The 13,353-nt window shown below is 39.8% G+C and overlaps 1 protein-coding gene across 1 annotated transcript in view; it reads right to left on the bottom strand.

Annotated features, from left to right (window-relative positions):
• The window catches only part of LOC309568083 (myosin-binding protein C, fast-type-like), a 184,826-nt gene extending 180,211 nt beyond the window's left edge, over positions 1–4,615 (bottom strand). Inside the window, exon 1 of the mRNA XM_082273656.1 lies at positions 4,432–4,615. Within this exon, the coding sequence (XP_082129782.1) occupies positions 4,432–4,453 (22 nt within the window). The 5' untranslated portion in view covers positions 4,454–4,615. The remainder of the gene's footprint in view (positions 1–4,431) is intronic.
• Positions 4,616–13,353: the final 8,738 nt, after the last annotated feature.

Raw genomic sequence — 13,353 nt, 5'->3', positions numbered from 1 at the left:
CTTAAAATGTCACAGCTACTCCAAAACCATTTCCAAAAAGGCACATCAAAACAAACTGAAATATTATCTTTCTGATTTATGACTACCTAATGCCACCAATGTATTTGATTTCTTTCTAAGCCTCTTGCCAAGCTGCTCTTAAAACTCTCAGCATACCCTGTGCACTGTAAAGCTGGTTCTTGTGGAGCATGGAATGCCAGCATGTCAAGATAATGTCACACATATTCTATAACAGAAATTGTGGTGATCATCCACAGAGCTCCCATATGAAAGCATCAATTGAATAGTAACATGTGAAAAAAGAACATTATCTAGCCTTAACTAATTATAAAAAGCATGCATAACTAAAATAATGGTAAATTAATACTCTAAGCAACCTGTAGTCATTGGAAAACATTTCTATGAACAAGTCAAATCAGAAATACTGGCACACACAGTAAGGATAAAATATGATCTTCCACCAGTAGGGGCTAATCTTTTCAGTTTTTACATCTGTATTTATGGTTATATGTTGGCTAACATTGGCATTGGCTAGCATTTTTGTCTTAAAATGCTCCCAGTTTTAGTGTTCAGGGTCTTTTTAAAATGTCATAATACCCTACACCACTACATGTCAAATAGCTTCTGTACATGCCTTTTATATACAATACTGCTTTTTTTAACTGCACAGGCCACATACCAAGAGAAAAGAGGATGGTAGCATGTTGCCTGAGCTACAGAAAGTCTTGTGACTCTTATTAACAGCCACAGTGCCTCTTCTGCATACAGTTCTTCTGGATATATAGACAAGGATGCCAAGGTGGCCAGAAAAAAAAGAAACCTCGTATCAGAGTAGTACATTTTTAAAAACCTGTTTCTGCCCATTTTAACACAGCTGTCTCATACACCAGCACTCGATCAATAAATAAGACCCTAGGCTTGAGCCCAAAATGACCCATGGGTTCTATTGCCTCTCAAACACCAACACTAGGTAGGTTAATTGACCTAAACAGATAAGTCCTCTATTGGTAGATCAAGGAGCAGTAAACCACCTGGCAATTTCTTATATCTCTCAGCCACTGTAATATGAAGATATCTGTAAAAATGCCCCTCTTTCAATCTGACTATATTTGTTTTATATTATTGAGTATGTAACAGAAGAAGCTGGGATATGCTAGGGTAGGTGAGAACACCCAAAAACCCTCCATTAACAAGATCACAGGATTTAGGGACTATAGAACAGAGATCTTGCTTTTTGAAATGCAAGACATAAGACGCCAGCGGCTAATTCAGCCCATAAGGCTTTACAAGTATCCAAAATATCACTTTCATGTGGACTGACCTTTTAAATGAAAAGGCCCGTGAGTGTGCTTATATGAAAGTAAGAAGTAGAGAAATTGGACAGCAAACTCCACAGGTCTAAGACCAAGTTGGATAGTTCTGTATAAAGTACCACAGAACACTTTATCAATATATAAATTAATTAAAGATTTCACATTGTCATTAATGTCCTGTATCTCTAAAAACATTTCTTTAAACATGAATTTTAATAAACACCTCAGCGAAAGATTTACAATGGCAAAGTGACAGTCAGAAGACATTACAATATTGCCAAAGGAAAACTTCATCAAAATGTTGCCAAGATCTGGGTGATAAGCTGTGTAGCCTATTGACGTCCTACATTATGAATTTAGCTTTATTCAGAAGCATGTTTTATCAGGGGAGGATTTACTTTACAACATCAATTACTTCCAGAATTTGTCACCCACTGACACAACAATGTTTTTCTTTTTATCTCTTTATGCCATGTCCTCAGCACAGATCAAAAGCCTCTTTATATAGTTTTTACTAGGAGTTCAGTGGAAAGAATGGGACTCAGGTCCTATGACACCATGTAAACTTGTAAACACTGGTATTTCTAACTGCCATGCATTGAGATCTATATTGTAATGTACTATTTATATAAACAACATCCCAACAAACGATAACTATATATATTCCATGTTCTGTATGCCATAAAGCATTGCTTTATCATTCATCATAACATATCAGTATCGTTGTATGCTGTAGCTCCCAGGTTCCCAAACTTGTCTCTTGCTGTGATATATTTCACAACCAGGGGGGACCTGTGGGCTACTTAATGATTCTTTCTTGTGGCGATTCCAGTGACCTAATCTGTTCTTCTGTGAATGGAAGTCACAGAATGGAATGAAAAGCAGTTGCACCTAAAGCATAAGAGCACTTAAATCATCATTGTCACGTGTGATTACATCATCGTAAGCAGTGATGTCATAGCTAAGACAAATTAGCCTTTTAAACTTTACCCTTCAACAAAATTGCCATTTACATAAAAACATTCTGAAACCTCAAAAACCTTTAAAAAAAAAAGCTGTAAGTTGTAAGTATATCTGAAAAAGAAATGTAAGTTTTCCCTTTTTCTATGTACACTGCAAAGTTTTAGATTTGGCAACAACTGCTGGCACAAAGACACTTGATTAATTCATTACCACACATAGCAACATTAACAACATTATATTAATACAGTAAGCAAATAGGTTATTGGTTATTAGTCTACAAAGTAGCTATATACATTATATTTGCTAATTAATTATATGTACACATGGAAATTGATTTATTCATAGAATAATTTACCTATAGAAATCCTACACCTCGTCATATTCTGCCAATGTCCAATTAGAGAAGAAGATGGAGCAGAATCCTGCTTTAGCCATCACTTCTGTATTCATCAGATTTGTGAAACAATACCACTACATATAGATTATTAAGGAGGACATTATATTAGGATTATAATGCTAGGTAGACTTAGGTAGACATTTGTGACATCCTTACTCTGTAAGCTATTCAGCTGCAGTTTTATTACTACCTGGATTTAGATTTTGTAGTAAATGAAATGCTGGGTGTCGTAATTCTAGGCACTAGAAATAAATAGCCAAATTCTATATTTTCTGGGTATAAAGTTTACAAAAATAAAAAACTATGCATAGTCATGGCAAAACTGCATGCATAGTCATGACAAAAAAAAAAAAACTCCTCCTTCATTCTTATGAAGTGGTGTTCAAATGTGTTCCCTTTAGATCCAGGTAAATAAAATTGATAGATAGATAGATAGATAGATAGATAGATAGATAGATAGATAGATAGATAGATAGATAGATAGATAGATAGATAGATAGATAGATAGATAGATAGATAGATAGATAGATAGATAGATAGATAGATAGATAGATAGATAGATAGATAGATAGATAGATAGATAGATAGATAGATAGATAGATAGATAGATAGATAGATAGATAGATAGAGAATCTCCTGTTATTAATAATCTGTATGTGTGAGTTACAATTATCTGAGTAGCGACTTTCTATGATTTGTTTCTACTGGAGAACTACATCACATGGCAAAAATAAAAAATGATTTCCTCTCATTAGAGAATAAATTAACGTTCCTACATTTGTTAAACATTTGAGAGCTTTGAGCTATGTAAACTACAGCAGTGGAACAGAAACACGTACAAAAATAATGAATCCAAATACCAGCATTGTTCAAAGTGTATTTTCCCATCACCTGGACAAAAGTGTCATAAAGAAATTATTGCATTTTTAGTTTTTCTATATTATGAAAGTGGAATTTTGGCATTTTTCTTCTAACTCTCAGTGCTCTACATTATCTGGCTGATTCAGAAAGGCACTGCAAAGAGAAACGATAAAGCTCTGAGTACAATAATGAAAAAACATTTAATTGAAATATAATTGGTTGTTATGGGTTTTTACACTTTGCACACCTGAAGTCCTCTTTGCACTGCCTTCCTGAATTTGCTTGAAAATGTTTATGAAGAAATTTGTGTAGATGTGTAGAACATTTTATAGCTGCATAAAAAATAATTGAAATTAGTACATGCGACTCTCCAAGAAATCATGGCTTAGGGCTAAACCTCACTGGTAATAATAGTTCAAGTAACTTATCAAGCAGCTGTAACATATGCTTGTGTGTCTGCAGAGTCTATTATGATGTACTGAGGCTTCAGTATGCAAAGTGTAACTCTACAGTCTTCAGATCTATGTCTATGCGCTGCACTTTCAAACTGTATTACCCAAAGGTTCTAAAAAAAAAAAAAATCTCTATTACCGATTAGTAAGGTAAAGATTGCTCTATGCAATATTCATTAACCCCAATACAATTAACCAGCAATCCTTATCCACTCTTCTATTCTATATACACTCATGTAAATTGATGTCTGGTCAGTTGTTATGGGTAACTGTGCATTAATATTGCTTTTTTAAAGTTCATTTAAATTTTTCCAGCCGGCTCTTCTTTTGTAACGATTTTGGCTGTTTAATACCAGGTTCCACCTCAACAATTAAGAGTAAGCTTGAGTAAATATTCCTGTCTTTAAGAGCCAGGTAGCAATGGACACAGGAAAGACTGTCCTACCCGGTTTTGCTGGTTCAGGCATGCTTGTGTCACTCTCCTCTTGGGTCCAGGCACAAACTCCCTCGTCAAGGTTCTCCTAGTCTCTTTAAAGACAGTCTCTCCTCTCCTGGGAGACGCAGATAAATGTCACTTGACCCCTGGAGCTGGTTGCCAAAATTCCTAAGCTGTTTCATAAACTTCCCTAAAACTCTTAATGGGTGGGATACTTGCCCTGGCCTTAATAGTATCAGATAGTGGAGGAGACAGGATCTGAATTTGTTCATGAAAAGCTGTAAGAGGCTCCCAGTTGAACAGAAGAGCTATAAGTGTGATTGAAGAGCCAGCTGCTCCTACATGTAAACCTATTGAGAGATGGAAAAGAATGAGGAGGGGGTGAAAACTGTAGCTTATTGAGTTCTCTGTGGTCAAAAATATCCCCAAAAACAAATGTGTCTGTAAGAACACCACCTGCAATATTATTTAATTTGAAGACAATAATGAAAGAGGCAGAAACAGATTTGACCAGCGGTTTGGAAAACTAGTTAAACTTTTGCAATAACTGCTTCCTATGAAAGTCCAGCCTGGTGAGTGAAAATTCCTATGCAGTCTAAGTAATTGATTATACTGTTGTCACAATCTACATGCTATTTTAGGTTAATCAAAACATCATTATGTGACCCTCTGCTAATCATAGTACGCTGCCTATCTTTCAGCTCTCAATTCCTATAATAGAAGGTCCTTTAAAAATCATAAAGCCAAGCTCCCGGAATCAGCCCCCTGCTCTCCAGTCCCCAGTTTCCCCCATGCAAGTATGTTTTTAGGCCCATTACATGATGAACCAGTTTTCTTTGCCACTTGCCCAACAGATTGCTGTCATTGATTATGCAGAGAGCACTGCTGATATGAGGACATCAGTGACACATTCTGCATCATCGGCATTAGGATGCCGGACGGGGCTTATTGCGTCACTTACGCTATCATACTGTCCAATCTCTAGAACGCAGATGAGTATAGAGGAAGTAATACAAAGCGATGCATATTGATTTAACCTGTGCTTGTATTTTTAACTGATTATAACATTTTAATAAAATGGAATTACACTATTAGAGACTGTCTTGGGTCCCTCTTCTATTTCTCTTACATGCACGCACATGGCAAAGTACCAGACACTGATGGATCCTAAAGGAGCAAATATCTTCACCCCCAAAGTAGATATGTACTCACCCAAAAGCTTGTGTGACCTGTTTATGAGAATAAGGGGTCATTCAGCTCCAGTGAATGTGGTGGAAAGAGGGGATGCACCGTGTGTAGCACATTTAAAAGTTTAAAAGGGAAAGTACTGAACACTATCTTCTTTGTGGATTGTGTGATACAAGAGCCAAAGTTTTAGGCCTCATGCACACAGGGCGTTTTTACAGCTGCTTTTAGGAGCATCAGACGTTTTTTTTTTTTTTTTGCAGCTTAAAAACGCCCCTCCATGTTATTCTTTGGTTTCATGCACACACAGGCTTTTAGGAGTTGTAGGTGGCATAGACGTTTTAAAGCTGTAAAAAAAAACAACTGGGCCAGTGCGTTCTGGAGCAGCAGCGTTAAGCTTTAAAAACGCCTGACGCTGCTAAAGGTGCATTACAGCATTAGGCCACGTCAGACGTTTTTAAGCTATAGTAGTTGGATTTGAGGTTGCAAAATAGAAGAGGGCAGAGATAGGTTGCCAAATGCAAACGCTGCTAAATGTGGCTAAAACATTCATTAACACCAATACAAAACGCTTCTAAAAGCACGTTTTTACAGCTGCTTTTTCCTGGAGTCAGAAATGGCTTTGCATCTTGTTTTTTCAAATGCCTTATCTGCATGAGCCTTAAAGGTAAACTTATACCAAGCACTTTAACTGAGCACATTAGATTCCATTATAAGGACATATGAATTGGGACTTTTGTGTTTTTATATATATTTATTATTACACATTTATGTACTCTTGTTGCAAGCACTAGCACTTTTTATATTTGGTTGATTTGTTTACTCATTTATTTATGATATTCTTTATTAATCATTTGAATATGTTGAGGTAAGGTTTGAATGTACTAGAACACTAGTTTTATTTATTTGTTTATTTATTTGAGTGTGACAGAACATTTGAAGTAATGCACTGTTTATGGTGATTTTGGTAATCTTGTTGCTGGCAGCTGATACAGGCTTCTAGGATTCACATCTATAGTACGTATCTGACATTTAGATTGACATTAGGGATGGGCCAACGGTTTGGTCTATGTCCAGATTTGGACTGAGCTGTTTTTATTCTGCCATTCAGGCAGATGCAAAATTTTAACCCATTCAGCTGCCTTAGTTTTAGCCAAGCAACCTATACAGAAGCTATATTTTAGACCACTTCTATATATGGAAGCTGCCCACTGTCAATAGTTCCTATGGAAGCAGTAGGTGCTGGCATCCACTGTATCCCTAGCAACCACTGCCATCACTGGCATATTGGCTTACATGGCTGGAAATTCCTGGCAACATTTGCAAAGTGGCAGGGACACCACTGCCCAAGTATGGTCCCTGTCCAAATTTGACGACCAATGACATTTGGGGAGCAGTACAGTCGTGATAGGGCATGTGTGCTGGGGGTCCATTGGGTTTTGAAATTTCAGTGGGCATTGTGATTGACAATAGATTTACAATGAGGGAAAGTTGGGGGAGTGTTTTTTTTTTTAATAAAGGATTTGTCAAATATTTGACTGTTTCTCTTTGACAATTTCTAGATTTGTTGTGAATGACTAGGGATACTTTGCACCGCTTACTTATCATTCACGTGGGGGGAGGTGGTATCTGGGGCCTCTTTATTTTTAATAATACTTCAATAAGCATCCCTGACAGCAGACCCCTGCAGCCACTGTGCTAGGGTTGTGGGGTAGAGGCCCTCGTCAACACCCTTCCCATGTTGAGGGCATGTGGCCTGGTTTGGTTTAGACATAGATTTCTAGGGAGACTTTTTTTATTCCAAAGGGGCTGGCATGCATTTTTGGGGAGGGGGATGGGGGAACGTACGCATTTTTTTTTTCATTCTTGGTATAGAACGTGCTGTAGCAAAGTGACATTTACACAGAAATAAATGATACAGTATAAATTGCTTGCAAAAGATTCCCACAAATTACAAAGCAGGCTGCTCATTGTTACATAGTTACATAGTTAGTAAGGGTGAAAAAAGACACCAGACCATCCAGTTCAACCTATAATGAGTGTGTGTATAAGTGTTTTTGTCAATAGTACATTGTATACCCCTGTATGCTGTGGTCATTAAGATGCCCATCGAATAGTTTTTTGAAACTATCGATATTCCTTGCTGAACACCAATGCTTGTGGAAGAAAATTCCACATCCTTACCGCTCTGACGGTATGGAACCCTTTACACAATTTAAGGTTAAACCGGTTTTCTTCTGATTTTAGCGAATGCCCGCGAGTCCTTTTATATTCCATTTCGCTGAATAGTTTGTTCCCCATGCTAGGGTCGCCAGTACGGTATTTGTACATTGATATCATATCCCCTCTCAAGCATCTCTTCTCCAGAGAATATAAGTTCAATGCTTATAGTCTTTCTTCACAGCTTAGATCCTCCAGTACCTTTATTAGCTTTGTAGCCCTCCTCTGGACTCTCCAGTTCTAGCACATTCTTTCTGAGGACCGGAGCCCAGAACTGGATGGCATACTTGAGATGCGGCTGGACCAGAGTCTTGTAGAGTGGGAGAATTATCGTTTTATCTCTGGAGTGAATCCCCTTTTCAATACATGCCAATATTCAGTTGGCTTTGCTTGCAGCAGCTTGACATTGCATGCCATTGCTGAGCTTGTTGTCTACTAGGACCACCAGGTCCTTTTTCATCTTAGATTTCCCCCAAAAGCTCTCCCCACCGTGAGCAACTTGCATTCAGATTTCTGGCACCCAAATGCATTACCTTACATTTTTCAACGTTAAACCTCATTTGCCATGTAGATGCCCACCCCATAATTTTGTTCAGGTCATCTTGTAAGGTTTCCACATCCTGCGTAGAAGTTATTGCCCTGCTTTATTTAGTAACGTCCGCAAATACGGAGATTGAGCTGTTTATCTCATCCTCCGGATCGTTTATGAATAAATTAAAGTCGGTCGAGATCTTCTCTTGGTCTCCACAGTGTGACACTGTTTGTATCCATGGGCCTGTTAAGGTACTTTATACCTCCTCATATTCAATGTTGCCTACTGAATATCGTGAGTATCAGGATGTGTTTGACAAGGTGCGTGCTGGTACTCTTCCTTTCCCTCGTCTGTATGATTGTGCCATAGACTTGCAACCTGGTGCCATTCCCCCTCGTGGCAGGGTTTATCCTCTCTCAGTTGCAGAGAATAAGGCCATGGAGGAGTACGTTGTGGATGTGCTTGTCCGGGGGCACATTTGCAAGTAGAGATGGCCTTGCAGTTCGCCCAGCGGTTGGTTCGCGGCAAACTTTGCATGTTCGCAAATTCGCGAAAACACGAACATTTGCCGATGTTCGCGCTAATGTTCCTGAAGCCATGTACTTTTACATTCTGAAGAACTTTGACCCATGACACATCCATCAGGTGGTACAGGACAGCCAATTGAGACATTTCAGCACATGGACATGGACATGTGAGCTGGCTGCCATTTTACATTCTGTATTTTGTCAGTGTAGGGAGAGGTTGCTGTGAGGAGCAGGGACAGACTTTTTTAGTGACACAAATTGCTAGGTAATAGGTCCAAAAAATTCCTTTTAAGGACTGGTATAGGTGTACTATTCTTTGGTGTGCAGTATTTAGGGGTGTAATACACTTATAATATACTTTCTAATATAGAAAGAATATTATAGTGGATTTGTATTGTGCAGCATTGTGACTGGTGCAGCAATACTACAACTACAAAAAGTGACAAATGTAGATGTGAACCAGGGCTTAGAGAACCAGGGTTTGGAGAACAAGAGCTTAGAGAACCAGGGCTTAACCGCTTCCATACAGAGCAGTTAGACCCCCTTCCTGCCCAGACCAATTTTCAGCTTTCAGCACTCTCACACTTTGAATGACAATTGCTCAGTCATGCTACACTGTAACCAAACAAAATTTTTATCATTTTTTTCACACAAATAGAGCTTTCTTTTGGTGGTATTTGATCACAACTGGGGTTTTTTTTTTTCGTGATATAAGCAAAAAAAGAGCAAAAATTTTGCAAAAAAAAACACTTTTTTTTAGTTTCTATTATAAAATTTTGCAAAAAATTTATTTTTCTTCATACATTTGGGCCAAAATTTATACTGCTACATATCTCTGGTAAAATTAACCCAAATTAGTGTATATTATTTAGTCTGTGTGAAAGTTATTGAGTCTAGAAGCTATGGTACCAATTACTGAAAATTGATCACACCAGATGTACTGATGGCCTATCTCCTTTCTTGAGGCCCTGAAATGTCAGGACAGTACAAATACCCCCCAAATGACCCCTTTTTGTAAAGTAGACAGTCCAAGGTATTTAGTAAGAGGCATGGTGAGTTTTTTGAAGTTATAATTTTTTCCCACAATTCTTGGGAAAATGAAGAAAACATTTTTTTTTTCTTTTTTTTTCCCAAAACGTTGTCAATTTATAAGCTATTTCTAACACATAGCATGTACACAGCAAAAATGACACCCCAAAATTCATTCTGCTACTCCTTCTGAGTATGGTGATACCACATGTGTGAGACTTTTACACAGCCTGGCCACAAAAAGAGACTCCACGTCCAAGTAGCACCATAAGGCGTTTTAGGAGCATAAATACACATAAAACTTTCTTACTACCTATCACACTTTTCAAGGCCCTAGAGCAACAATACAATGGAAAAGTCCACAAAATTACCCCATTTTGGAAAGCAAACACTCCAACGTATATTCTATGAGGCATTATGGGTCCTTTGAACATGTCATTTTTTTCCACAAGTTTTTGGAAAATGTGGGAAAAAAATAAAAACTTTTTTTTTTACACAAAGTTGTCAATTTATAGGATATTCCTAACACATAGCATGTACATCGCAAAAATGACACCCCAAAATACATTCTGCCACTCCTCCTGAGTATGGCAATACCACATGTGTGAGACTTTTTCACAGCCTAGCCATATAGAGGGGCCTAAACATCCAAGGAGCATCATCATGCATCCTAGCCACTTGCCTAGGCCTATTTTTGACATTTGGTGTTTACAAGCTAAAATCAGTTGTTTTTGCTAGAAAACTACTTAGAACCCCAAAACATTATATATTTTTTTTTTAGCAGAGACCCTAGAGAATAAAATGGAGATTATTGCAATATTTTTTATCACACCGTATTTGCGCAGCGGTCTTCCAAACGCAATTTTTTGGGAAAAAAATCACTTTTTTTAATTAAAAAATAAGAAACCAGTAAAGTTAGCCCAATTGTTTTCCATAATGTGAAAGATAATGTTACGCCGAGTAAATAGATACCCAACATGTCATGCTTCAAAATTGCGCACGCTCACAGAATGGTGACAAATTTTGGTACTTAAAAATCCCCATAGGCGACATTTTAAAAATTTCTACAGGTTGCTATCTTAGAGTTACAGAGGAGGTCTATGGCTCAAATTATTGCTCTTGCTCTAACGATCGTGACGATACCTCACATGTGTAGTTTGAACACTGTTTACATATGTGGGCGGGGTTTCCGTATGCGTTCGCTTCTGCGCGCGAGCTCGCGGGGACACGGCGCTTTAATTTTTTTTTTTTTTTTTTTTTACTATTTATTTTATTTATTATTTTTTATTTTTACACTGTTTTTTTAAAAAAAAAAAAATTGATCATTTTTATTTCTATTGCAAGAAATGTAAACATTACTTGTAATAGAAAAAGGCACGACAGGACCTCTTTTTTGTGAGATCTGGGGTCAAAAAGTCCTCAGATCTCACAAGTACACTAAAAGATAGAAAAAATAAAAAAAAAAATTAAAAAAAAATTAAATAAAATGAAAAAAAAAAAAGGGACCTTTAAACTGGTTGCTAGGCAACGACGTTTGCCGTAGCTCCGGTCCTCCAAGACCATAGAGTCGAGTGAGGGCAAGCTTGCCCTCACTCGACATCCTGTCTGTGAGGATCTGGGACCGGATCGTTTTCCCCGCTGCTGGCGGGTCCGGTAAGCGGGGAAAAGGACCAGAATGCAGCGGGAGGGGGGGGGGCACCTCTTCCGCCACCCCGGAAGGGTGATCCCGCGGCGAATCTGCCGCTGGGACCACCCTTATCGGAAAGCCAACCGTCCACCGTTTAAAAAAATACCAGGGTTATGGCAGCTATCTGCTGCCATAACACCGGTATTTAGGTTTAAACGGACGACGTATGTTAACCTTTTTGGACTTAGACATGGTGGCTGTATGAAGGGTGACAGGTACTCGGGTACTTTGCTGGGCAGGTGACAGGTACTCTGGTACTGATGAGCAAGTGGCAGGTACTCGAGTACTCCGATAGGCAGGTGACAGGTACTCGGGTACTCTTATGGGCAGGTGACAGGCAGGTGATAGGTACTGATGAGTAGTACTGATACTGATAGGTGATACTGATACTGTACTGATGGGTACGGATGATCAGTACTGATACTAATAGGTGATAGGTACTGATGGGTACTGATGAGTACTGATGAGTAGTGATGGGTAATGATGAGCAGGTGGCAAGTACTCGGGTACTTCAGGTGTCAGGTACTCTGATGAGCAGGTGGAAGGTACTCGGGTACTCTGTTGGGTAGGTGACAGGTACTTGGGTACTCTGATGGGTAGGTGACAGGTACTCGGGTACTCCGATGACGGGTACTCGGGTGCTCCGGTGACGGGTACCTGTCATCAGAGTACCCGAGTACCTGTCATCAGAGTACCCGAGTACCTGTCATCAGAGTACCCGAGTACTTGTCATCAGAGTACCCGAGTACCTGTCATCAGAGTACCCGAGTACCTGTCATCAGAGTACCCGAGTACCTGTCACCAGAGTACCCGAGTACCTGTCATCAGAGTACCCGAGTACCCATCATCAGAGTACCCGAGTACCTGTCATCAGAGTACCCGAGTCCCTTTCACCAGCCCATCAGAGTACCTGTCATCAGAGTACCCGAGTACCTGTCATCAGAGTACCCGAGTACCCATCATCAGAGTACCCGAGTACCTGTCACCAGTCCATCAGAGTACCTGTCATCAGCCCATCAGAGTACCCGAGTACCTGTCATCTGAGTACCTGATGGGCTGGTGACAGATACTCGGGTACTTTGATGGGCTAGTGACAGGTGCTCTTTATTGGGGGGGGGGGCAATCAGTGTGGTTGGGGTGCACTATGATTGGTAACTAGCTGTTACCACAATCTCCTCCTCACACAGGATCAGTGTGTGAGGAGGAGAACACGGTGACAGCTAGTTACCGTGTTCTCTGATGACATTTGTGACCGGCTGTGATTGGACACAGCCGGTCACGTGGTAAAGAGCCAATTTCATTGGCTCTTTACCTAGATCGGGGATGGGCTCTGTCCGAGGGACGAGCCTCGTCCCCGATCGCCGCGCTGCGCGCCCCCGGGGGCGCGCATTAAGGAAGGAACGAGCGGCTCGCGCTGGAGCCGCTCATGTGATCGGCTGTGATTGACACAGCCGATCACGTGGTAAACAGCCAATTTCATTGGCTGTTTACCTTGATCGGGGTTGGGCTCAGTCCGAGGGACGAGCCTCACCCCCGATCGCCGCGCTGCGCGCCCCCGGGGGCGCGCAGTAGCGGGGAGATCCGGGCGCCGTCATATGACGTCGGCCCGGATCGAGAAAGGATTTGTGCCGACGTCATTTTACATGACGCGGTACGGAAGGGGTTAAAGAACCAGTGGGGTGATATATATACTTTCAGAATAGTGAATTTGGGTACTGCAGAATTTTTTTTTTTCCTGTAACACAAAATAT

Source organism: Pelophylax lessonae, assembly GCF_965119305.1.
Source record: "Pelophylax lessonae genome assembly, chromosome: 12".
In the NCBI taxonomy this organism is placed as follows: Eukaryota; Metazoa; Chordata; class Amphibia; order Anura; family Ranidae; genus Pelophylax; species Pelophylax lessonae.
Note: the sequence above shows the minus strand (reverse complement) of the source record. Positions and strands in the feature narration are given on the sequence as shown.